Raw genomic sequence first — 27,487 nt, forward strand, 5'->3', positions numbered from 1 at the left:
GATGTGGGCAGGAAAATGGCCTAAAACCACTAAAAGACTTCCATATAATGGAGAACTCAATCGGTTCTGTGATTAGCAACAACTTAAAGGACTTTTTACTTAATACTTTTATAATGGATTAACTTAATACTTTTATAATGGGTTAGATTTATGACAGCCTTATATTATCTCTAATCCTTAATCATGATATTTTTATGACAAGATCTTTTGTATCACAACTAGTAAAAATTGGGGTTGGTTTGGTGGTTTCAAAATTATTGCTTTATACAAACGAACATTCAAATACTATGATATTTGCTATTTGGCTGACCATTTTTATTTTATTTTACATGGACAACAAAAAGAGGGGAAAATGTTAAAAAGATGCAAAAAAGTAAAAAGATGTGGTTTAAAAATAATCCACAATGGGGAACTAAAAAGTAAAATAGTTATTTATCGCATCGTATTATAGACAGCTCTCCGCGGATATCAAAATGAAAAATAATAAGATAAAAATCTGTTTTGTTGGCAACGCGGGGCCTAAGGTCCGGGCTTACAAAACTGGTAATAATTTTATGATTTTTATTTTATTATTCACGGAATATTGTGTGTAATACGATACTATACATGATTTTTTAGTATGGCTGAGATCCAGTTCTGATCCAGCGGATGTTAATCGGTTTCGAAGCCATACTGTAAAAGTTTTACATCAAATAATAAAAGTATATCTGAAATTTTTATTTAGAAACATTTTAAATCATTATGGCAGTTTAAAATTTTCATATAGGTAACACTATTTACAATAAATAAATAACTTAATTTACAATTTACAGTAAAAAAAATCTTATTCACAGTTCAATTATAAAGAATATAATGTTCAAAATCATAGCTTTATGAGCTATCAATGTCTTAGATTAATAAAAAAAACTTTAACAAAAGTATTGTTTTAATAAGCATATTTTCTTTATCACAACGTGAAAGGGGCGTCGTAGCTCAGTGGTAACGCACTGAGTTACGGTGATGAGAGTTCGAGTTCTAGTCCCCATGTGGAAACTCAAATTTCTCAGTTGAAAACATTCACGCAACTTCCCCTGGTTGTGTAAGAAGGGGATTATCGAGTAAGTTTGGATACTTAATAGTCACGTACATAGTATCAGTACTACCCTTATCCCAAGCTCCTCTGCGGAGAGTGTCATTCATTACGGTGACTTAATTTGGGACACCTGCCATACTCGGCGAGGGTGAGGTAATAATGAGTAGCTCTCATGAGATAGCGGGTCAAGTCATAATGTGCTTGAACGTGGAGCTTGATAGCCCTAGTGGCTATACAAAAGTGTCTCAGCCTACTCCATGACTACTTAGGTCCAAACCCTAAGAGACTATGGCTAATCAAACAAACAATTGACTCAGTCAGTCGGAAAAACTTACATACATCGCTAGATATATAGTAGCTGCGCTACACAAGATATTCACTTTAAATAATAATTAACAAAATTAAAGATACATAGCACAAAATTTTATAAATTTTCTATCTGCAAACATGGCTTGACTGTCCATTTGGTAGACACATTCCATATAATCCACAAGGCTGACCCTAAACATCAAAACTTTGGAATATTTAATTTCCTGTATTTTCTAAAACCTTAAAACTATTGGGATCTATGTATTTCAAAGTTTTTTCGAGCAATAACTTCTTTTTATCAAATTCAAAAATATTTATAATACTTTAAGAACGTGTAATGTGTTATGACCGTATAATGTCCTTTTTCTATAGTTTCTTGCTTTCTTAAAATATCTATTTAATTGTTAAAAATCATAAGGTCTGCCTGTGTTTCTCTATGTAAATAGCTACCTGTGTAATTATCTATCTATTACCTTTCTATCTATCTAGGAGCTAAATTAATACTATACCTGGTTGCTGTTAGTAAGATTAGGGCGCTCTACTGGAATATTTACAAGATCATAAGATTTAGCTGTCTTTATTTCGTTGTTATGTATCTAACTATCTGTATTATCATCTATCTATTATCTTTCTATCTATCTAGGAGTTAAATTAATACTATACCTGGCAGCTGTTAGTAAGATTAGGGCGCTCTACTGGAATATTTACAAGATCATAAGATTTAGCTGTCTTTCTTTCGTTGTTATGTATCTAACTATCTGTATTATTTTCTATCTATTATCTTTCTATCTATCTAGGAGTTAAATTAATACTATACCTGGCAGCTGTTAGTAAGATTAGGGCGCTCTACTGAAATATTGGCAAGATCATAAGATTTAGCTGTCTTTATTTCGTTGTTATGTATCTAACTATCTGTATTATTTTCTATCTATTATCTTTCTATCTATCTAGGAGTTAAATTAATACTATACCTGGCAGCTGTTAGTAAGATTAGGGCACTCTACTGAAATATTGGCAAGATCATAAGATTTAGCTGTCTTTCTTTCGTTGTTATGTATCTAACTATCTGTATTATTTTCTATCTATTATCTTTCTATCTATCTAGGAGTTAAATTAATACTATACCTGGCAGCTGTTAGTAAGATTAGGGCGCTCTACTGAAATATTGGCAAGATCATAAGATTTAGCTGTCTTTATTTCGTTGTTATGTATCTAACTATCTGTATTATTTTCTATCTATTATCTTTCTATCTATCTAGGAGTTAAATTAATACTATACCTGGCAGCTGTTAGTAAGATTAGGGCGCTCTACTGAAATATTGGCAAGATCATAAGATTTAGCTGTCTTTCTTTCGTTGTTATGTATCTAACTATCTGTATTATTTTCTATCTATTATCTTTCTATCTATCTAGGAGTTAAATTAATACTATACCTGGCAGCTGTTAGTAAGATTAGGGCACTCTACTGGAATATTTACAAGATCATAAGATTTAGCTGTCTTTCTTTCGTTGTTATGTATTTAACTATCTGTATTATCATCTATCTACTATCTTTCTATCTATCTAGGAGTTAAATTAATACTATACCGGTCTTTTTATGATACTTTGTTTATGCATCTAACTATCTATTTAGTATTTACTCTCTATCAATCTGCAAAACAAATTTTGTACCTGGCAGCTGTTAGTAAGATTAGGGCGCTCTACTGGAATATTGACAAGATCATAAGGTCTATCTGTCTTTTTATGATACTTTGTTCATGCATCTATCTATCTATTTAGTATTTACTCTCTATCAATCTGCAAAACAAATTTTGTACCTGGCAGCTGTTAGTAAGATTAGGGCACTCTACTGGAATATTTACAAGATCATAAGATTTAGCTGTCTTTTTTTCGTTGTTATGTATCTAACTATCTGTATTATCATCTATCTATTATCTTTCTATCTATCTAGGAGCTAAATTAATACTATATCTTGCAGCTGTTAGTAAGATTAGGGTGCTATACTGGAATATTGACAAGATCATAAGGTCTATCTGTGTTTCTGTCTCTTTTTTATGTATCTAACTATCTGTATTATCATCTATCTATTACATTTCTATCTATCTAGGAGTTAAATTAATACTATACCTGGCAGCTGTTAGTAAGATTAGGGCGCTCTACTGAAATATTGGCAAGATCATAAGGTCTATCTGTCTTTTTATGATACTTTGTTTATGCATCTAACTTGTTATTATTTATCTATTTACTCTCTATCAATCTGCAAAACAAATTTTGTACCTGGCAGCTGTTAGATAGATTAGGGCACTCTACTGGTATATTGACTAGATCATAAGGTCTGCCTGTATTTGATAACATGTAGGGTATTGACCTTAGCCCAGATCCTGTTCTTTTATCCACACTTTGAACTGATTTCCTAATAATAAACACATGAATAATTAAATTATTAAAGATATGTAGTCGTAAGTACATAGTAAATAGGTATAATAAACTGAAAATGCTTTGAATCATTCCTAATCTCTTATATTTTTTACTGTTAAATCTTTCATATTTTCCTTAAAACTAATTTAAATCAAACTTTACATAAATACTTATGAAACTGTTCCATAGTGATTAGGCCTTAGTAAATAATCTATCAAAGAGTTGGATAAGCAGTGTTTCATCAGTCAAAAAAGTCTATAAACTTGTTCCACTGGGCGTTAGACAAAAATTTACCTTCTCCAATCAGTCCAAATGATACTATTTTCAGTGATGGCAATACCATATGGATAATCACCATTGGATAGTTCTACAACTGTTCTACGGCCACTGCCGTTAGCCCCAATACAATCTAAAATTTTGTAGATAAGTTTTGCTTTAATAAATTTTCCATTTTTCTATAAATGTTATCAAGGTTAAATTTGTTATTTGAATGTTTTGAATTCAACAGATGCTACTCTCCTAGAGAGTTTAAAGCACTTTAAAGAGGGTAAGAAAAGGGTAGTTGATCGAACAATTCATTATAACTTTTATTTTAGAAAAGGCAAAAAATGTGAGAATTTTTTCAATGGAAGTGGTGTATTCTCCACAAAGATCTTTTGGTACATAATAACCAGACAAGCAGATAGACAGCCTTATATGTCTATGTAAACCAAGTTTCAGAGTATTTATGTTTACCTATTCTTGGTCTGACATTATTGCTTTGATCTCCTGCATCTGTCCAACATACCTACAATATTAAAGAAAAAGATTAGAGGGGGCCAGGGTTAAATAACTGAATATCCACAGGGTGGGGACCCTATGCTTACTATCAAATGGTTCTTTGAATATCAGCTTATATCATTTGAGATATTAACACAGCCAAGTCGCTACAAAAAAAAGCAAAAACCAATTTGCAAGCAGACGAAAAAAGTCCCCGAAAGTTGTTTGGATTGTACACATCAATTCTTATACATTTATTCCTACAATGTCAATGGGTAACAAGAAGCGCAGCAACACCAAGCCAACAAGTTTTTAGATTTAAAAAACAGTAAAATGTAATACAATCAGAATTTAGAAAATCATTTCGCAAACGTAAAGTTAATATTAATAAAAAGCCATCCTAACTTCCCTAACTACATTCTACAACCCAACCCTCCTCCCGAAAAACAATTTTCACCTCATAGTTGAAATAGTCGACTGCAATACTATTTGGTTCATATATCTTGTTATTCACAAGAATCTAAAAAAATGCAGACATTAATTTTGTATTACGTGGAAAAAGCTGATCCAAATGTAATAATATTTGTTGTAAATAAACCTATATAATTGTAGTTTACTTTGGTTTTTTACCTGTACATCTGAACCGTCCATATTAGCCATTTGAATTCTTGGGAAATATCTAAAACCATTCTATTATTTTACTTTAGATAACTTTATTGATATGATTTATGCATTTCTTATATTTAAAAAAATACAGACTTCTACTGACATTACTGAGTTATCGGGATCGAGTCTTTTTGGCAACAAATTATACTGGAAATGTTAAAATTCAATTCTTATTGTTTCGTCTCGCATAGTAGGTGGAATGTCTTCGCCCATAAGCAGGTCCAACAAAAAAAAGAAGATTCCAATTAAGTGGTTGGTTGTCTGTAATGATAATTTTAACTGTAAAAAATATATTACCTGTCCCAATCAGTCCAGTAAAGTTTGCCAAGAACAGGGTGAACAGCAATTCCTCGGGGTGAGTGAAGACCCTCAATTACCAATGGCAGGCTAAAATTTAAAGTAGAAGTTTACCGTTGGTATGGCAAAAAGATTATCTATTCTATATTATTTATATTAAATCAGTAATATGGCTTAAGATATTAATGAATTGATTGAGTTCTCCATTAAATTTAAGCTTCACATACGTTCTGGGATGTTTTTGGGCTATTTGATATTTAATGTTATGTCTTTGGGTGGTTTCAAACTATTTTCTACTTTGCCTAACCTTTTACGCAGAGATCTTAGATGTCAGAGGTTAAGCCACTAATCAGCAATAAATTAAGCGTACTAAAAAACAAGCTTAAAATTGAGAGAGACGATACTTGAGAGATGCTAACCTTGCTCTTGTGTCCAAACTAATAACTTCAATAGCTTCTTTACCAGGATCTGTCACATACATATTCCTGGACACCCAATCTACAGCTAAACCTTCAGGGAACCTGTAAAAAAAAATTACATGTTGTTTCCGACAATTTATATAGTACACTAAAACTACAAGTGTTTCTCATATTTAAAGCAATTTTGACTGTAGGCAAAACCAGAACGTGATTTGGTTACAACAATAAGAGCGCAGCTACTCTACAACTTATTCATAATGTGTAATTTGTTTCTATTCTATCTTTTACTTTTACTATGCTTTTAGAATCCTTATCAATCAATAAAAATGACATAAACTCTAATATAAGAAGTACATAAAGGCATATTGGACTGTATTACTATATTTGACTTTATAAAATCCTTTCTATTGGACAAACCATTACTATTTTTACAAGTGTTTACAATCTACCTTAATCCTTCTGTAAAGAAATCTTCTACAGGAGAAGAACCAGAGAGTGGAGCTCTTCTTATAACCTTATTATGTGTATCTGTCCAGTAATACATTCCACTTGAACAGTCAAAATCTACACCAGCAGATAACTAAAATATAGTTTGTCGTAGTCTAGGGTTTGTTGCATCCATTGACTGTCTGTCCAGCATATGCTGCATCTAGTGTTTGTCGCATCTACTGTTTGACGTATCTAAGGTTTGACGTAGTACTATAACTATGCTTGAATGATTGAATTGAATATTAAGATGTCTAGAACCTCTACTAATTATAAGAAATATGATAATAGCTATGCCTACCTGATTAGATTGAATATTAAGAGGTCTAGAACCTCTACCACTCATAGGAACTATGAGTCTAGCTATGATTATCTGATTAGATTGAATATTAAGAGGTCTAGAACCTCCACCACTCATAGGAACTATGATACTAGCTATGATTATCTGATTAGATTGAATATTAAGAGGTCTAGAACCTCTACCACTCATAGGAACTATGATACTAGCTATGATTACCTGATTGGATTGAATATTAAGAGGTCTAGAACCTGTACCACTCATAGGAACTATGATACTAGCTATGCTTTCCTGATTAGATTTAATATTAAGAGGTCTAGAACCTCTACCACTCATAGGAACTATGATACTTGCTATGCTTACCTGATTAGTTTCAATATTAAGAGGTCTAGAACCTCTACCACTCATAGGAACTATGATACTAGCTATGCTTACCTGATTAGATTCAATATTAAGAGGTCTAGAACCTCTACCACTCATAGGAACTATGATACTAGCTATGATTATCTGATTAGATTCAATATTAAGAGGTCTAGAACCTCTACCACTCATAGGAACTATGATACTAGCTATGATTACCTGATTAGATTCAATATTAAGAGGTCTAGAACCTCTACCACTCATAGGAACTATGATACTAGCTATGCTTACCTGATTAGATTGAATATTAAGAGGTCTAGAACCTCTACCACTCATTGGAACCTTTATTAGTGCCATTCCCTGAGCCACAATAGCAAAATTTCCCTCAAATCTTGGCAGTGGATCACAACTTAATCCATCCCCTTTAAATTGTGGCTTACACCTGAAATAAATAGATTTGTTATATTGAAACCTAACAAGAATACTTACCCCCTTTGTTAAATTAACTCAAAACAACCTATAAACAAACCTAACAGCTATAGAACTTTTACATTGGCTATTCAGAAGATATAAAGAAACAAATAGAAAGCCATTTTATTACTTTTATTTTGTTTTACCTGCAGCCATGGTCAGAACCCTGGATTTGTAAACAGTCAGCATTGGGATGGCACACAGCTGGGTTAAATCTGAAAATTAAAAGTTTAAAAACAAAGGTCCCAAATAGTACTTTGCAGGGATCGGCAGCCGCGATTTCAGCCACCTGTCAACAAGGACAATAAAACTGAAAGGGGAGGGAATTGGATTGTTAAAAAAAATAGTTTCATTTTTTTTATTAATATAATTAAAGTTTAGAATCATTTGATAGATATTATCCTATCTAATATTTTCTGTATGTATTTTTATGTACTGTTACAAATTTAATCATATTCAATTATTTATATTTATTTTCTGTGTCTAAATTTATAAGTCAAATATGTTTGCAGTTCTCTTGTTCGCAATTTGCAATTTGAAACTATTCTTTTTGAGTGAGAGCAAGGATTCGGGAAGGGGGGGGGGGCATAAAGGACATTAAATTGTGAGTATTACCCGCTTCTATCCCCTCCTACAAAACTTCTATTTCTGGTGTTTCTTTGTAATAAGTGTTGCATAACTTAAAGTACAAGTTCTAGGAATGCTTTTATCAGATTGTACAAGACTTAAATAATGGATCATAGAAATCATAAACTGTTAAAACCTGCAATGTTGAGCTGGTTTACAAGTAAATCCATCCCCAGCAAATCCTCTAGCGCTATCACACATACATCTAAACAAATTTAAGATACTCATTAAGAAACTAATCAATAGTTTTGTCATTTAAAGAAACTTTAAAATAGGTAATGCATTAATTCTTATGAAATAAGGTTCTTGAAAACTTCTCAAGGTTTAATCTTACCTATAACCCCTGCTCATTATTTCAAACTCGCAAGTAGCAAACTTTCCACAATTCTCAAGTATATTACATCCTTTGAAAAATAATTATTTAGATTACAAAGATTTTCTTGAATATAAACAAAACTACCCAAATTCGCAGTATTTCTAGCCAAAAAATTCTTTGAATCAAAATTTTTCTTGCTTTCAAAAGTTTAGTTTTTTTCAAACCCATTCTTGATTGATTTACCCTCCCCCCCCCCTCCTCCCCATAAGCTTTTCTTTGCTCCTTAACACCAATGTGATGTATAATCGAGCAATGATATGACAAATGGACTGAAAATGTTTTTGCCCCCCAAAATTTATAAATATAGGGATATGTAATAAAATGACTCACCTATTACTACTTCTCTTTGACAATAGGTTCCATTCCCCTGATAACCACTTGAACACCTGCACAATTAGTAGAAATTTAGTAATTTTTTATATGTTGTAGTTTTGATTTAAGCAGAGGGTTTGAAAAGAAAAAGTAATATTGATTGAATGTTTATGGAAGCCAAATTTTAAATAAGTAGCACATTTATGCTGGAATTGAAAGGACTTATTTACGTACAATTAAGTTATTATTTTCAATTTTCATTTGATATTCATAATCTGAATAAGGAGTAACTAAGCTTCTAAAAAAGTATTTTTATAAAATGCTCTGAACAAAAAGTTGACATATTAACAATAATATTAACCTGCATTCATGAAGACCTGAGACTGAATTTCTAACACAATCAGCTGTTTCAGCACAATTTTTCAACAGATCACAACCTTAGTAAAATTAAATTTTACTTCTTATATTGGCTTTTTAGTTCAGACTGTGAAGAAACAAATTAAGGTTTTTTCAAACATTGATCTTGAGATATAGTACATAATAAGGAATCAATTACAAAAAATAACAACTTCTGTAGAATAAAACTATTGTTCGATTGTACAATAAAAGTTTGTACAATCAAATCAAAATTTGATAAAATTCCTCAATTTGTTAAAGCTAATGAATAAGATATCGTTTTTACAATATTGCAGTCTAATGTAATCTCCCTACGCACTAAAAACTTTTCCAGAAAATATTAGCAGAAACTAACCAAAATAACTTTGAATTAGAGCTAGTACCAACGTCTAAGAATAACTAAAGGAAAATGTATCTTGTATGTCCTAAAATCCTAGAGACAAGTAACCTTTTCATTGCATGGCTTATTTATGGAAGTCCTAACTCTACATAGTAATGACTTATTTTTATTAGTTTTATTAAAGTCACACAACCTGACATAGCAACGATTTGTCGGATTATATTTCACCTGCTTGTTGATTTGGAATACAAGAATCTCCTTGTGTAAAGAATCCAGGTCTACATCTACAAACTCGCGCAAAGTCTCCACTAAAACATTAAAGCATGTTTAATTTTGTCTGTAAGAAACTATATGGGATAAAGTTTAGTGTTCGGCTGCTATTAAAGATAAAAGGTTGAATTTTCTGTGAAGTTTATCTAAACTTTTAAGCATAAAATTGGTAATGCATAAGACCACACCATATTTTTAACAAAAAGATTTGAGATTTTTAACAATCTAGGTAAATATCCGATCTAAGAGAAATAATAAATAAGTATAACAACATCCATAAAAATAAAGCTATACCGACAACAACAATTACGGTCATCTCACATAAAATAGGTTAAAATCCCGATCGACACTTATTTTAGAAAACTGTAGGAAAGATTAGCTTTTAATATAAGTTATTTACCCTCTATTGAGACAATATTTAGTTGGTTCACAATCTGAATCTGTAGAACATTCATGTGGTATTGTTTCTCCACCTAAAAATTTAAATTAAATTGTAATAGAATACTCACTGACAATGTGAATAACATCTATGAAGTTCAACGAATCATACTTTTAGAAAAATATAAATTTGAATTGTTGTCTGATTATGTAAAAAACAGATACATGTAAAGCTGATGAAATATTGCTAATATTGAACGTACTAACGTTTTAAAACCTAAAAATTCACCTTTCTAAAAATCAGGTTAATAGGATAATTATATAATTTAAAATTTAAAATGGACGTAAGGACTTTAGTTAGTATGTATATTTAATATATAATTTAAAAAGGCTCAGCTAATTTGGGGAGTATTTATCCTTGATTATTAAAATAATTGTGCAACCTTCAGCTTCTGAGTTACAAGTAACACCATTTCCAAAGTAGCCAGGCTTACAAACACATTTGTACATTGCTGCCTCTGCCTATTATTTCATATTTTCATTTTTTTGTGACATGAATATTGTAAGAAATGTAAATTTATTTAGATTTATAGAACTTATACATGTTACACAGATTATATCACGAATCCTTAACTAAAAAATTTGCGGTTCTTGGCTTTTAGCTATTTTCGTTCAAACTTTAAAACTTTATTTTCTTCAAATTATTGAATATAATAGTTAACATAATTATTCTAAAGGTGGATTTGAAATAAAAATATTCCTGGTAGGTACATTCAGCATTTTCTCCACAGATTCTTTCTAAAATAAGTTTTAACTCATTTATTAATTTCAAAAAACAAACTTTATTTCAAACATTTGAGATTAAGGATATAATTTACTAGAGGTGGCGTTCTAAAATTATTCCGCTATTAGCTAGATTGAATATTAATATTTTTCTTCCATTGTCCTATCTCTGTTTAAAGTATTAAAGTATTTCCTCTTTCTTTAAAATATTTTAGGATCCTAATATTATTTATTTCAAATTTTCGTCTTGAAAGGGTTAAAATGTTTAATTGACTGTTAAATTTTAGTTCAATATCTGACCCCATTACGCACGTATCGCTAGTATCAAATTATTTTAAAACTAAGTTTTCTTTTATTTACTATATTATAAAATTAAATTTTCTGTTTTATGAATATAAATTTAATACTTCAATATAATTCAAATAGCAACATGAAATAAAAAGAAGAATTTATTCTTCATGCAGTAAAATAATGGGTCATATCGTTCTGGTCAATGGGAGTTTATTATGGATTATTGGAGCACTATGAGTTTCAAACATTTATTCCTTGGAAAACTTGAGCTCGTATATAGACATTTATTTCCTATATAGATCTGATATGGATCTTGAAGCAATAAAGTAGGCTGTTTTGTAAATGTTAAAAATTGGAAGAATCTATTAAATAAAAGTTATCGCAAATATACTTAGTAAATAAATAATGCGCTATTTCATATGATTTTAATATTAATCAATTATACTTTTTGTATTTCTTTTTAATCAACAAAGATAAGTTTTGAAGGCTGTGTCTATCTGCCTTTCTTTCTAATTTTCACTTTTTCTTTATATCTATCTTCGCTATTATTTGGCGTTATCGTCCTTGTAATAGATAAATCTGCAATTTTACCTGTCCTACAATCCTTCTCCATGATTGGAGGTAGTACTTCTCCAGGTTCACACGTCTCCACTCCATCTCCCTGGAACCCTTCAGGACACTTAAAGATTGAAGCAATTTACCAATTTCAAAAATACTCCTAATCATGCCGTTTCTGTCTCATCTTCTGTTTTGTTACTTTCCTTTTAGGAATTTTTCTCTCTTCGCTACATTTGGATTTGGATTTTAAATGAAAATTTGCTTTCAGTCTGCTTGTCAAAAATAATAGAATATGAGGTATATTTGAGACATAGGATTATGAATCATACCTGACATAGAGCTTTAGTCTGTTTATCAAAAATAATAGAACATGTGGCATATTTGTGACATAGAACATCTTTACATTGTACTCCAGCTCCAGGCCCTTATTTAAAAAAAGAATAATGTAAAAATTCATAATAAATACTGATCAAATAAGATAAATAAGAGTTTTTTTGTACATTTTAAAATACAACTGGCTAATAGGGTACTCAAAACAAAAAAGCAGAAGTATTTAAAGGCAGAACGCTTTCTTGCATTATCATGTTATGGTAAAAATATGCATTAGGACCAGCTGTAACTTTTAAAGGTGTCTAGATAACTTGTATTTCCAACTTGGCTCTGCTAAACAATTATTGAGAAACTTGAAGCCTTTGATTTGATAGGACTACTAACCATTTGTGCAATCGTCGTGTGATTTAAAATGTATACATTACACACATAAACATATTATTTACCTTGTACATATCTAGGATCTAAAACAGAGAGGGTAGTTTTAGCAAATTTTCTAGCTCCATTCTTAGTTTTGATTAGCTCATCAACCAATATTTCTCCTGTAGATTTGAAGGAGAGTTTGGACACAGATTCATAAGATTTTCTAAAATAAATATCATACAATATGGATCTTTGTGTTTTATGTGTCCGTGTTAATTAAGATCCCTGAAAACAGCTGGGTTTCTAGGTCTTTTTAAGTATAAGGGATATCCCACTTTACTTTGATAAAGTCTTTGATAAAGAAATTATAATAGAGTAAAACATTAGAGGGGGGAGGAGTTTAGTAAATGTATGTCCCCACCCTGTGGACCCTGTGCCGACTTTTAATTGGGTCTTGGAATATCAGCCAAGAGCATCGTAAATATTAACTCTAAGTCGCTACAAAAGTGCATAAAGCATTTGGCGAGCAGACATAAAAGGTCATCAACACTTGATCCAGGTAGTTGGCAAGGATATACTTCAATACTTATACATTTATCAAAATGATAATATTTTTAAAATCAAATTCTTTACTTAGTTCAAAATACAGCTAATTAAAAAAGATAATTTTCTGTTTTCCTTCTTCTGGTTTTCAATATAAATAATGTACCTAATTTGTTTAGAGCTAACATGAGACATAATTTTGACTGTGGCTCTCTCATTGACAGCTAGCTTCAGTCTACACAAGAAGTTTACTCGTCCAAAAACATTTAAACCTAGAATAAAAATAATATGTAGTTATATTTTTTGAAGCGCAACTTCCCCTAAACAAAGCTATTGTCCTCGTTAAATCGTTAATTCAACGATCCTTTCTTTCAAAGTACCTGTCCAGCAATGAAACTCCACCCCCTTAATTTCAAAAAAAATGAAAATTAGGATGGGTAGTATTTTCACTTTGTCTTACCCCTGCGGGGGTACCTTGCACTGCGAGGCATTTACCTCCAGTGCCCTAACCCTGTAGGGCTACCCAAATCCCAATATAACAAACAAACGAAAATTACCCCTCTCCTGTTATTTTCAACTTGTTTAAAATTTATGGGTAGGGGTTTTCTGCGCTTTGGGGGAAACTCAATCAAATAAATAATTTTAGACCTTCATAACTTGGTGCTGAAACTTCTTTTGTTGCAATCTTTTCTAGTAACACTTGTTTTGCTTCGGGTTCACTAAATAAAAAAAGTTTTTTTTTTTTTCAAAAATCATTTTGACTATAGAAATCAGCTGCAGTGAGTAAGTAAAGTAAGTAGTGAAGTGAGGTTGATTGAGGGTTAGCTGAAGTTTTAGAATCTAAATGAATATTTTCATAAATAATACCTGCAACTATATTTTTTTTCGATATACATTTTCAATGGTTTACATAATGACTACATTTAGGAATTGTTATGGTTGAAATAATATCGAATTTCATTTTCAATTTAAATCATAGACATTAATTATGTCGACTAAATAGCGTTAAATATAGGAGGTTTATTGACAGGGTTTGCAGGCTTAATAGAACAATAAAGATACGAAAGGAAGCTGATGATTTGAATTGGTTTGCGGTTGATACAACAAATTTGAAAACTGGTAGTCGACTATGTTTGCTGTTGCCATTAACTGTGTAATGATGAAATAAAGGGTGTACCTTGGTTCACTAAGCTTATATTCCAAATCTTGAGGATCCTCTAAATCTAATTCATAATCTTCTATTTCGTTTTCTAAAAATTATTTGAATTAAATATTTAATAAATAATTAGATTACAAGTTTAAGTAACTGCAGTTTCAGAGTAATTTCACACTTGAGAGGAGGGGGAATGAGTCTAGAGGCTTATCAACCGTCACTTAGCCTATATGAAGCTACATTGTTAAGAAGATCCATATCGGTTCAATGGATAGCAAGATCCTTTGGTACACACAGGCAGACAGACACACACACACACACACATCTTGTTTCTTTTATATAAGGGTAGACCTTAAAATATTATCTCTCAAAGGAAACTATTTGTGACTGGCAGACAGACTAAATAATTTTTCATCTGATTGAATAATACCTGGATCATGCATAGGTAGATAGTCATTAGAATTACTCATACCATCATTTACTTCAGGTGCCTCATCAGAATGAAGAACAGCTGAATCCTGTGCATAAAGAAAGAAAAAAATAAGAAGTAGAACATCATTACCTTTTAGTTGCAAGACCTTGCATTTTAAACTATTCCACCTATTTTAGAATTGAGAGTATTTCAAAAAAAAGATTTTGATTAATTTATGATAAATTTTTTGTCTCTCCTTAAATGAAAGCATTCATTTTAAATGGACCCTTAATTTAGAATTTTTTGACAGTATTTCTAGTATACTCATGGCAAAAGTGCTTAGGGCTTATTTACTCTCTTTCTACTTTGATCCATCTTTTTTTTCTGTATGATCCTGAGTATCAGTGTCAGGCGCATCAGCATACTCGGAGAGACTCAGGATTTGTTCAGTCAAAGCACTGTAATCATACTCTGTAACAGCATAGGTTTCTATACGATTAGAAGGATAGTCATCAAAATATGTTTATTTTGATGGCAGGAATAGTAACCTAGATGATAAATTAATCACCCTAATTCTTCCTGGATATTAATGGATGAAACAGTGTATAGCGTCCAATAAATATGACATATACTGTATACTGGTTTATCATTGGTCATTTCTACTATAGACGTCATTTTTTTATTGGAAACTATACACTGTTTCTGATTGGATTGAAAATTAAAATATTAACCATTTTACTCATTTTTCCTTAACTAATTAAAGAAAATCACTCAAAAAAAGAAAATGTTTTTGAACAATATGAAAATAAAAGATAACCTGGATCTTCATATAAAACTCCATACAATTTCATCTCATAATCTAAATACAACATATGAAATGACAAATAAGTCCTATTGATTGTGAATTTTAAGCAGAGAGGGGGAGGAGACATTGGGACGTTGTTTATTACACCAATCTCCAAAGTTTTATAATAATGTTTATTCCGTAAAATTGGACGCAAGCTTCCAGTCAAATGCGCTTATTATAGGTCAAATTGTTCTTAATTATGCGTTTAATTAGTCTGTTCGCTTCGTCCTATCTAAGTACAGTTTCACTTAAATAGCAAATTTGACTGTAAGATTGCACCTAATTACGGAATTATGCGAAAAAATGACGCTCTTTATAGAAAATTTAAGTAAAAAAACACGCATAAAACTTACCTTTCATGTCTGCAAACCTTTTCTTTCTGAAACAAAAAGAATCCTTTTATTAAAAATATCTTATCTTCATTCTGGAAAATAATATACAGTTTGTTTGTCTTTCTGTCTCTTAGGATCTTAAATACTTACATTTAACTGCTTCAAATTGGTCTTGGGTAGTATTTTAAAATATAAAGGAAGGTTATGAAACCCACCCTAAAAATATTAATATGAAAATAAAAAGAACATAAATACCTTCTCATCAACTTTAAATCCAAGCTGTTTACTAAAACTGGAGAAATATCACACTTTTCCCTAAAAAATATGTTTGATAGTATTTTTTGTTGGCATACTATTCAAACGAATAATTACTATACATTAATTAGCCCCGAGCTGGGGCTGTAGACTTTATTAATATTTCATTATTCATGGAAAATTGTCTGTAATACGATGCTATACATGATTTTTCCGAATAGCTGAGATCCGGTTCTAATCCTGCGGATATTAATCGGTTTCGAAGCCATACTGGAAACCAAAATTACCTTTCCCCAGAAGCATATTGAACATAAGGAGTTTCTCTGAGATAGAGAAGCCAGGTTCCTGATTCATCCTGCAGTGGCCAGGAAAAGTTTACCTGACAAAAACAATATTTGCTTACAATCGACTTGTTGTCGTGATTTTATTATTAGAGTAAGAAAATACAGGAAGAAGGGATAATATAACTGTATATTTTCAACTAGTGGACCCTTTGCCGACTTTCAATTGAGTCTTTGAATATCAAATAGCATCGTAAATATTAACACATCCAAGTCGCTCCAAAAGAGCAGAAATGTCAGACGAAAATGGTCCCTAAGAAAGGGGTCAGGTAGTTTTATAGGTTATACATACATCTATACTTATTACATTTATCATTTTTAATGGATAGATATTGTCTCAAGATGCAATAAAGGGAATTGAAAGTATGTTACATTGGATAATAAATTAATAAAACTTTTTGAAAATCAAGCTTTGTGTGGATTAAATCAATTGGCTAAAAAGTAAAAATTGGGACAAACCATCATATAAAATAACCAGTGTATTATACAAAACAATATCCTCTGCCTCCCTGATTTCCATCAAAATTACTGAGTAATATTACAAATTTACATTTATTAGCTGTGATATCATAAGCAGAAATGAATTTGATACTTACAATAAGATGTCCCACATCATAAGGTCCATGATTAATAACATCATAAACATGTTCAATTCTTGGTCCAATATCAACATCAAGATCTTTAAAACTGCTCGTTAGACTGTCAGGTGTAGCAAAGGCGCGGAGCGACACTAAAAATTGAATGAACCTTTTAACAATTGTTTAATTATTCCACATTGAAAAGTTTGGCGTTCTCCTCTTAAAAATATTTTTTTTTCAATCATTTTTAATCTAACGAAGAGGGAATTCGGATGCGTGTCCATTGTCCCATCCCTTACAGGGAGTAAGGGAGGGGACAATGGGCAATTAATTCAATATAAGAGTTATCAAAGAAAGGGCATGAAATCCAGTTTAATCCAATAAATTTGTAGGAAATTATAAAGGGATTGTTAATTGAATAATAGATTTCCATAGCGTCATGTAAAGTGAAATCACAACTTGTTTTTGATGAAATATATTGAGGTTTTTTGGTGTGATTTTTATATTAAAAGATTATTGGACCCGGCCAGCTGCTAGCAAGAATATGACTGCCCCTTTTTATTCTGTTTATTTCCCTTGCCCCTTGCCCCCACCTCCCTTCTCCCTTCTCCCCGTCTGCTACATTCCAAACTAACACAACGAGTGTTTATTTCCCTTGCACCCACTTCCCTTATCCCTTCTCCCCGTCTGCAATATTCAAAACATACATAACGAGTAGCGGCATTTCATGCGCAAGTCCCCAAACTCAGTCAGAAACTGCTAAATTCTTGCACATTCCCTTTACGCCAGTCCCCAAAGTCTGAGACTCCTAAAAATTGAATATTTGATCCATTGTCCCCTCCCTTACTCCCTGCATCCCTTATATACCTTTTGACGGAATAAATTTGCAGACATCTTTGACCTTTTCATAGCCTGCAACACACTCACATTCACCCTACACGTAAAGAAAAAACAGTATTATTCACAACGTTTTGAACTACTTTTGATAATCATATTAGAGAATAATTGACATAGTAAATTCATATTAGATTTCGTACGTAGGTCCTGAAATTACAGAAGCAGGCAAAAAAAAACATACACGTTAAAAGTACATTTAGGTAAATGGAAGACAATTTTTCAGATACAATCAAAGACAATGTATGGAACACAGTAATAGTGTCTGACTGATTATGACGTAACAAAAAAAAATAGCCAATGAGAGGCCACTATAAATTTTACCATTGGTCAATAACGGCCTCTCATTAGCTATTTTTTTTTGTTACGTCATAATCAGTCAGACACTATTACTGTGTTCCAATGTATGTATAGGTATATGAAAATTTTGTAGAAAAAGTATTAATGTGTAGTTTTATTACCTTTCTGTAAGGATGTTGGATAGTAGTAGAGTCTTTAAGTTTATTTTTATAGTAGCTGTACAACAATACACAATGTTATGATTTCATAATTGTTGTACCTGTCCAAATTTATTGATGATACATTTACTGTTTTGCCCACAATTTAATTCTGAGCATGATCTTTTCTCTAAATCATAAATATTATTTTTTAATGTAAAATAGCCCTATACTCCTTTCATTTTAGAGAACTTTTGAGTCTCTGCAAGATCTTTACGTCTTATGTTTTTTTAATACTTTACAATACATGGCCTAACCTAACCAAAGTAACATATTTTTTTCTGAATAAACTTAAATCAAAGTTAAAATCAAAATGAAATGGAAGTTTGTATGGTTGTTTAGAAATCAGTCAGTCTTCATTGAATAAAAATTCATTTAAGTAAAAAATTCCAATTACCATAGCATTCAAAACCATCTCCAACAAATCCATCCTTGCATTCGCAGCTGTAACTTCCTATTATAGAAAACTTTAATTGCCTTAATTCATGATTAAAATTAGATTGTAAAACAAGAATGTTAAATAATCACGCAACCTTTCAACTGGCAAAATAATGTTAAAATTTTTTTTTAATATTGATTAATTTAAAAATAAATAAAATATTACCCTGATTATTAATGCACACTGAGTTATCTCCACATTTGTTCCATTCTTCTGACTAATAAAATAATTTGTGTTTTAAAAAAAGTAAAGCTCCCACGAGGAGTTGGAAAGAAAACCCCCCCAAAAAGATGGATAATCCCTCATTTTTATGACGTCACATGCTGATTTTTGAGCGACTTTCTCCCCTCACTTAAAAAAATGATTTTATTGTCTATCTAATAATATTGAGCTTGAGGCTAATAATTTTTCAATTTATTGAAAAATTTACCATGCATTCATTCTTATCTATACATCCATTGGCTCCTTCCAGAATAAACCCTTCTTCACACTCACAACTGTAAAAAGTAGTAAGTTTTTTTTCTGAAGCTAAAGGGAAAGGCTGGTCCGAATTGATTCTACGTTTCAAGGAAACTTTATGGATGCCCTGGAATGGTTTTTAAGGTTTTTTTATTACCTCCAACGCCCTCCCAAAGAGACTAAAGTCAAAGCTTTTAAAAATATATTTACTGTAAATTGTTTCTAAAAATTTCATTTCATTTTTTTCCCTTAAATTACATAATATTTGTAACATTTAAAATGTATTATACCTGTAAGATACTATATTATACAAATAGAATGAGGGCCGCAGGGGGACATTTTACACAGGTCCTCTGTACCCTCTACATCTATTCTATACCTGTAAGATACTGTGTCTGGTATACAAATAGAATGAGGGCCACAGGGGGACATTTAACACAGGTCCTCTGTACCCTCTACATCACTTATTATACCTGTAAGATACTGTGTCTGGTATACAAATAGAATGAGGGCCACAGGGGGACATTTTACACAGGTCCTCTGTACCCTCTACATCACTAATTATACCTGTAAGATACTGCACTGTGTCTGGTATACAAATAGAATGAGGGCCACAGGGGGACATTTTACACAGGTCCTCTGTACCCTATTCATCACTTATTATACCTGTAAGATACTGTGTCTGGTATACAAATAGAATTAGGTCCGCAGGGAGACATTTTACACAGGTCCTCTGTACCCCCTAAATCAATTATTATACCTGTAAGATACTGTGTCTGGTATACAAATAGAATGAGGGCCACAGGGAGACATTTTACACAGGTCTTCTGTACCCTCTACATCACTTATTGTACTTCTCATGGCATATCTAAATAATTAACAGTAGAAACAGGACAAGCAAATGTTTCAATGACTTTTAAGGTTAAGATATAATTCACTCAATATTGAAAAGGTTTTTCTCATATACGTATAATAACATACATATATCCCATATTTAACATCAAAATGAAAGAATTTCAATATTAATCACTGAAGTATCTTATTTTGTGCAGTCAGTTAGATGTCTATTAAGATTTCCAAAACAGCTAGCTTGATAGAGATTCTGGGAAATTATTACAACAATTTATGTGTTTTGGTTAGCCTTCATAAAAAGACAGGTCACTAGATAAACAGTACGAGAAAGCCCAAAATACATAACTTTTGCACCATGTCGTCTTCCTGTGACGTCATATTCTCCATATCTTTTTTAGGGATTTTCTTAATCCCACTTCTCCTCTCATCTCCCTCATTTTATGACGTCACAGGAAGACGACGTGGTGCAAAAGTTATGTATTTTGGGCTTCGTCAACAGTACAATTAAAGATACAACTGGAAATTTTAAAATAAAAAAGTTCACCTTACAATTTCTTCTTCTTCGTCATAAATAATAAAATTTCTATCATTGACTAATTTCATTGTTCTGGAAATTGTATCTAGGCTTCCACTGCACTCTGTCCAACTAGAAAGGAAAGTTAATTATATTTGTAAAATAAAATTAATTAAAGGTACAAAAAGGGCGTGCTAGATAGTGGTGTAAAGGGGTGTTAAACCCTCTAAAATTTGAAATTGGGAAGACCTGCTTCCCCTTATGGTTTCACGCAAACCCCTACCCCCCTCCCCCATGCTAATTGCTGTTCACTCCACTGTGTAGAAATTAAATCAAATTAACTTTTGACATTTTTGGACAACCTAGTTAGCATATTAATCAATGAATTGTTAATGCCCTTTTCACTATGATGCTTCTTATTGGTCCGAGGAATGTTTTCAACAAATTTTTCTAGGGGTGTCTCAATCCTAACATGAAAAATCCCCATTTTTGTAAAACTAATATTGAAAATGGAAGGATGAATAAACATGCACATACAAAATTGTTACCTGATGGTTTGTTCTACAGTAAATGGGACCTCCTTATTCTGTCCTTCGATTAAATATGAATGTTGCCCTCTAAAAATTAATAATATCAACCAAAAGAGAAAAAAAATGTTTTGTTATGAGAAAAGAAATAAACCAAAAATAGAAGAAAACAAGGATGACAACATCCATAAAAGCGTAGCTTCGAAACGGTAAGACAAACTAACATTAACACTTGTACTGAATAAGCAGAATATAAATAAAAGTCTAAACAAACTTTCAAAACTGCTTAAATGGAGAATACTGTTTAATGACATACTTACATTTTTAGGACAGGATTATAGAGATTCTACACGGAAAGAGTTACCCGTTACGGTTCTACCCTAATTATAGAAAAGCTTCGCCTTTCAAAACTTTTACAAACAAGTTTAACTAATAAAAAAATGTAAAAAATAAATTAAAAATTAAAAACATAAAAAATAAAATAATTTACCTAGATCTAATATAACCAGGTTGAGTTCTTATGAAATGTAGTGTTTGACTCTCTACCTTTATCTAAGAATAGATGTTTAATAATTTAAACTTTTCTTGCAGGACTCTAAGTTAATTTCTTCGTACTAATGTTGGAATAACTAGTGGCTACGCCCTTGAGGACTTGACGGAAAAGGTTGAAGATGCTCTCCTCAAAATATTTATAAACATTACTTCCCTAGTCCTATACGAAACTTCATTGCAAGTGAAATCAAATCGTTTCAGCGGTTAAGTAGATCCTTTGTTACACACAAACATCCTGTTACTTTTATATAAGAATCTATATAAGCCAACCGAAGAAAATCTATGTTGATATTACTTTTTCATTCAAAAAAAATTAAACTATTATAACATTTATAATAACGTATTCTACAAACAATATATTTTGTCTTTATAATGATATTTAATTAAATTCTTTGTGTATATGATTTTAATAGAATTTAAATACCAATTAGAAAAGTCTAATTATACCTTAGCTTTTTCTGGTATGACAGGTACACTTCCAGAAATTTTCATGTCAGCTGTCATATAATCAAACACATTCACTCCCTACAATTAAGTTATTATATAGAGTAGCTGTTCTACATAATAAATAGCACGGTATCGGCGAAAAGAAATAAATATTTTAGATTCACTATTACTTTAATACAGTACAGTATTTAAATAGGTTTTTTTGTCATATTCCTTACATACAATATGCAGTAAAGTATTGCTTAGGGAATATTATTTGAATGTATGATTTAGATCTGGATTAGAATGGACAGTTTGATGGACTCTCCTTATATAAAGTAGATATATGTTTCTAAATGTCAAGAAATTGATTGTAGTTTCAGAATAGATACATTAGATTTTTTATTACTCTTACTTTAAATGCTTAAGGTTGTCGTTACCTAGATACTTAACCACAATCTCTTTGACTACAGCCATTTTAAATCTTGCACTTAATTTTCAAAAAAAGGACCTATTTTATAATTTTTGTATTCTTTTTACTTTTATTTATGATATTTTAGTCGCAGCTACTCTACAAGCAAACTTACCTTAGCAACCATGTTAATGTTAACTTGTTCCTGAGTATCTGGATAATGAACAACCGCAGTGTAGTTAAATTCTCCGCCGGTCAAACTAAATCCATTTCTTCCTTCTCCTACATAGATTTTAGAGTAAAGCTCCTCTCGATAAGTATTAGAAGTAGTAGGTCTTTTGGCTGTTACTTGGTAAGTGAAAAAAGAAAAAAATATTTATATATTTATCTATATATAATAAACAATTTCTGTCCGTCTATCTTTATAGATAAACCTTAAGATCTAGCCATCCGTTTGACCTATTGGGTTTTACTTTTGTTTATCAGGAAATTAACTATTTTTTTTTCGAAAGTTTAAAGGTATTTTCCTTGGGGTAGGAAACCCACTGAAAATTAAAAACAATCATTATTGAAGAGGGGGGTGGGGAATCCCACTATTTTTTATGGAAGTATTAGATAAGGTATGATAAGTTATCGTTATTGTTGACGCTTTGTGAAAAGATATCTTATTGACTAAAAAATCTTAGACCAAGCTATGCTGAATAAAATTTACCTTGAGGAAGTGCAAAAAGCCAGGAAATTGCAGTTCCTATTGGCACTAGACCTTGCATGGACCAACCAATCCTTAACATTAAATAAGGTTTTATTTTAGTTTAAGTGTATTAAGAACTTTCAATTTAGGCTTTTATAAAATTGTTTAGTTTAATAATTAATTGAGAGTAAAATGATGCAAGCTTAAAGAACATCAGTGTTATAAAGAGTGAAATTGTTATTTCTATATTACTTATGGATGTTTTTGTCTTTGTTTTATACTTTTCTTACTTGTTATTAACACTGCTAACAGCTGTATATGTTTTGCCATCATTAGTTACTACATAACAATGTATATCTTGCTGATCAATTACCACACCATTTAATTCTCCATTCATTCTAAATAGAATTATGATATTAATAACAATGTATATCTTGCTGATCAATTACCACACCATTTAATTCTCCATTCATTCTAAATAGAATTATGATATTAATAACAATGTATATCTTGCTGATCAATTACCACGCAATTTAATTCTCCATTCATTCTAAATAGAATTATGATATTAATAACAATGTATATCTTGCTGATCAATTACCACGCAATTTAATTCTCCATTCATTCTAAATAGAATTATGATATTAATAACAATGTATATCTTGCTGATCAATTACCACGCAATTTAATTCTCCATTCATTCTAAATAGAATTATGACATTAATAATAATGTATATCTTACTGATCAATTACCACGCAATTTATTTTCAATTTAATAATTTTGTAGTTATAACCTTCTAGCAGTAATATGTTATGAAAGTTGACAAGAAAGTTTTACAAAACATTTGGGTACAGTCCCTTTCGTCGCAACGCCCCTTTAAGGGCGATTCGTCGTATTTAGAAAATTAATTTTGATAGGTTATTTTAGGTTAGGTTATGTTATATTGGGTTAGATGATTGCCCTGCAGGATTAGACAATTGGCCCCGGAGGGTTAGAGCCACCCGCAGGGTCTAGAAATATGAGAAAAGCATTGCCACCAAAGGGACTATACCCAAACATTTAAATTATTCTACAATGATTTTACCTTCCTTTAACTCTTTGAGGCATTTCATTTTCCAAGCAGTTTTCTCCATTTCCATACCTGAAATTAATATTGTTTTACCAACTTAATAGTAAAAGTACAGGCCTCTAGGGGCTTAGCCACAAAAAAAGAGTAAAGATAATCTGAGTTATTATATAAGTAATAAAAAAATGTATATTTTTTTCACAGCATGTAATTTAAGTTAAAGGAAGCACAAGTAAAGCAACAGATCTTTAAACTTACCATCCTCTATTACAAGCACAACAAAATCCACCATTTCCTGTGGCCCTACAGCTCGCCTCTGAATGGCACAAGGATCTCCCTTGTTCACATCCTTGACTCGCTCTCTCAACCTCTAAATAATATACAGTAGTTAAGAGTAATAGCGAAGCTACTCTTTCCGAAACTTAAAAAGGCATGTATGCCAGGTACAGTTATAGTCTTTCTTTCAGTCTGTAAAACGTAATCAATATGTTATTATTGATAGCGTTCTATGCTAAGCATTAGTGTGGCCCAAATGAAGGTCTAAATCGCTTTTCAATGTGCGCAATGTAAAAATAGGTTATGTATTGTTTGTAGATTTTAGCCCTATAATTGATTTTAAGAAAAAATCTATCGCTATCTCGACAAATGCATTTTTATTTTCATTCTTTCTTCCCCAATTAATATAGCCTTACACCAGATATAAAGCAAAACATCAAATTTTCTGTCTGTTTGTTTACAAACATTGAAATAAAATATTAAAATCACCAAGAATGAACATATGAAGAAAGAAAGTATAAAAATTTATTTATGTACAATTACAATAATTTGGGAAAGCTAATTCATACTGCAAAATCATGTAAGAAAAATAATTAAAGACAAGCCTTACTCTTTATTCCTGGTTTAATAAAAAACAATCAAATTATTTTTTGCAATTTTAGTTTTTTTATTAGTATGCTTTTTTTAAAGTTGAATATGAGAATACGTATATTACATGTTTTTTACCTTCATTTAATTTTTTATTTGTATGTTGAGCCATGAAATTTATTAAAAACACTTTTTCCTATTTTATGTCTTTAAAATGTATTTTTTTAGAGTTTTTCATAATTTCTCTTCTCATAAGACTAATAGCTACTGTTTTAGTTAAATTTCTTACACAAATTATCAATTTAAATAAAACAATGTTTTTAGACGTTTTTCGGAATTATTCGGCAGGAATGGCGGTTCTGCCTACTTTTTATAATTGCTTCATATGTAAACTCTTGTTACATTATTTTAGGTTGGCAGTTCTTTAATTATTTCTTGTTAAAATCATGAAAATATTCCGTTTTTTGATAAAAAGCTGAAGATTGAAATTTCGAGATCAATTTTCATTGTAGAGAGGTCTAGTTTTCACTAAAAGGTCTACATTTGAGCCGGTAACAACTTCAAGGTATGCGCAAATTGATATGGTAAAGATTTAAAAATTCATGTTTTTTTGGGCCAGTCTACTAAGCATTATTTCATTATAGTAAATATTTGATAAAACTTTAAAAATTTTGGTTATGACCACTTTCATTGAAAGCCAAATTATTTACTAAGTATATTTGCGATAACTTTTAATTAATGAAATCTTCCAATTTTTAACATGTACAAAACGGCCTGCTTAATTGCTTCAAGATCCATGTTAGATCTATGTAGGAAATAAATGTCTATAAACGAGCTCAAATTTTCCAAGGAATATTTGTTTAAAACTCATAGTGCTCCAATAATCCATAATAAACTCTCATTGCCCAGAACGATAAGACCCATTATTTTACTTTATTAAAAATAAATTCCTTTTTTTAATTTCATGTTGCTATTTACCTTATATTGATGTATTTAATTTCTAATAATAAAAAAGAAAATTTTAACTTATAATATAATAAATTTAAGAAAACTCTGTTTTAAAAGAATTCGATTGTGGCGACATTTTGTGTGTTCAAATATTAAACTAAAATTGTAATCATCATTATTAACCCTTTGGTGATGGTAATGTAAAGAAAAAAATATAATTTACAAAATCTTTTTAAAATCATTTAAATTATAAAATATTTACTTTCTTTTAGATAGTAATGCCGGGTGAGGAAAATAGATTTATTGAGAAATAGATATGCATATAGAAAACTAGCCAATAGGGAGATAATTATATCGAGCCAAAAAAAAGGTTAATAGTCGGGGATAGGTCAATGGAAGAAAAAAGGATAATAGTCGGGGATAGGTCAATGGAAGAATAGGGTTAATATTCAGGAGTGAGTAGAATATAATTTTTTAGGTGGTGCCTGCACCACCGATTCACTAGTTGAAATATAACACCGTCATAAGGATTTCAGGTTTACCAATGAATAAAAATGGTAGACAGGTAGAACTAATTCAAAAGTAGCTGTGCTACTGAAACAATACAAACCAGTAAAAGCTTCATCAGGTTGAACGACACTTTCATCTGTATCTATCCTTCCAATCTTGTAGATCCATAGTCCAGCAAGATCAGTGTTGGAGAAATCATCTATGTTTCTTATCTAGATACAGAGATAGTTTAGTAGCTTATATATAGACTAGCGGCCACGGCCCTAGAGGCCTTTAGTGGCACTTTAAATATTTTTTTTTGTTCAAGTCTCTCTCTACGATACCTACCAATGTTTCGTTTAAGTCTCTCAAATATTAAAAAAAAAAAAAACATTTGATTTTTCATGATTTCTCTTGAGAGGGTGGTGGTACCCTCCCCCAAAATAGTTATAAACCGTCCCTGGACCTATGAGAAGCTACCCTATTAAGGAGAACCCGATCGGTTCAGCGGTTTGCGAGATCCTTCGATACAAACACACAAACAGATAGACATCCTGTTACTTTAGTATAAGGGTAGTATATACAGTGTGTTTTTTTTATGAGAACTTTTTTGAAAGCAATTTTAAACCACTTCTAGTTATCACAATTTAATGATTAATGGCTTATTTTCTTCGTTTTTTAAGGCAATTTGAAAATCCGCGAAGAAAAATTTAAAAAATCTTTTAATTATGTTGTGACAAACACAAACGTCATGGCACCCCAACCTGCATTTTCTCCTGATCAGCATGTATGGATAATTTTTAAGTATAGCGAAGT

General features: G+C 31.1%; 1 protein-coding gene across 3 annotated transcripts in view; it reads right to left on the minus strand.

The window, feature by feature from the left end:
* Positions 1–1,127: 1,127 nt before the first annotated feature.
* LOC145323596 (nidogen-like) overlaps positions 1,128–27,487 on the minus strand; it is a 63,800-nt gene continuing 37,440 nt past the window's right edge. For 2 of the 3 annotated variants that reach the window (XM_080165980.1, XM_080165979.1), the window contains 48 exons: positions 26,793–26,904; positions 24,629–24,740; positions 24,389–24,445; positions 23,594–23,701; positions 23,325–23,395; positions 22,788–22,894; positions 22,222–22,299; positions 21,713–21,774; positions 21,244–21,312; positions 20,726–20,827; positions 20,090–20,197; positions 19,301–19,367; positions 19,036–19,087; positions 18,829–18,885; positions 18,494–18,561; positions 17,908–17,974; positions 17,059–17,192; positions 16,409–16,500; positions 16,122–16,181; positions 15,888–15,913; positions 15,505–15,546; positions 15,079–15,176; positions 14,706–14,790; positions 14,300–14,372; positions 13,771–13,841; positions 13,289–13,394; positions 12,663–12,802; positions 12,216–12,310; positions 11,920–12,007; positions 11,014–11,052; positions 10,698–10,775; positions 10,277–10,349; positions 9,835–9,914; positions 9,232–9,307; positions 8,889–8,944; positions 8,517–8,586; positions 8,319–8,387; positions 7,702–7,770; positions 7,376–7,526; positions 6,390–6,520; positions 5,941–6,042; positions 5,522–5,611; positions 5,189–5,237; positions 5,016–5,078; positions 4,535–4,586; positions 4,094–4,208; positions 3,659–3,794; positions 1,128–1,573 (listed from right to left, as the gene is read on the minus strand). In XM_080165980.1, the coding sequence (XP_080022106.1) occupies positions 1,508–1,573; positions 3,659–3,794; positions 4,094–4,208; positions 4,535–4,586; positions 5,016–5,078; positions 5,189–5,237; positions 5,522–5,611; positions 5,941–6,042; positions 6,390–6,520; positions 7,376–7,526; positions 7,702–7,770; positions 8,319–8,387; positions 8,517–8,586; positions 8,889–8,944; positions 9,232–9,307; positions 9,835–9,914; positions 10,277–10,349; positions 10,698–10,775; positions 11,014–11,052; positions 11,920–12,007; positions 12,216–12,310; positions 12,663–12,802; positions 13,289–13,394; positions 13,771–13,841; positions 14,300–14,372; positions 14,706–14,790; positions 15,079–15,176; positions 15,505–15,546; positions 15,888–15,913; positions 16,122–16,181; positions 16,409–16,500; positions 17,059–17,192; positions 17,908–17,974; positions 18,494–18,561; positions 18,829–18,885; positions 19,036–19,087; positions 19,301–19,367; positions 20,090–20,197; positions 20,726–20,827; positions 21,244–21,312; positions 21,713–21,774; positions 22,222–22,299; positions 22,788–22,894; positions 23,325–23,395; positions 23,594–23,701; positions 24,389–24,445; positions 24,629–24,740; positions 26,793–26,904 (3,972 nt within the window). In that variant the 3' untranslated portion in view covers positions 1,128–1,507. The remainder of the gene's footprint in view (positions 1,574–3,658; positions 3,795–4,093; positions 4,209–4,534; positions 4,587–5,015; positions 5,079–5,188; positions 5,238–5,521; positions 5,612–5,940; positions 6,043–6,389; positions 6,521–7,375; positions 7,527–7,701; positions 7,771–8,318; positions 8,388–8,516; positions 8,587–8,888; positions 8,945–9,231; positions 9,308–9,834; positions 9,915–10,276; positions 10,350–10,697; positions 10,776–11,013; positions 11,053–11,919; positions 12,008–12,215; positions 12,311–12,662; positions 12,803–13,288; positions 13,395–13,770; positions 13,842–14,299; positions 14,373–14,705; positions 14,791–15,078; positions 15,177–15,504; positions 15,547–15,887; positions 15,914–16,121; positions 16,182–16,408; positions 16,501–17,058; positions 17,193–17,907; positions 17,975–18,493; positions 18,562–18,828; positions 18,886–19,035; positions 19,088–19,300; positions 19,368–20,089; positions 20,198–20,725; positions 20,828–21,243; positions 21,313–21,712; positions 21,775–22,221; positions 22,300–22,787; positions 22,895–23,324; positions 23,396–23,593; positions 23,702–24,388; positions 24,446–24,628; positions 24,741–26,792; positions 26,905–27,487) is intronic. The other variant, XM_080165981.1, reaches the window with a different exon arrangement.

The sequence above is a fragment of the Acartia tonsa genome, chromosome 7 (genome assembly GCF_053477335.1).
Source record: "Acartia tonsa isolate MP-2025a chromosome 7, ASM5347733v1, whole genome shotgun sequence".
NCBI lineage: Eukaryota > Metazoa > Arthropoda > Copepoda > Calanoida > Acartiidae > Acartia > Acartia tonsa.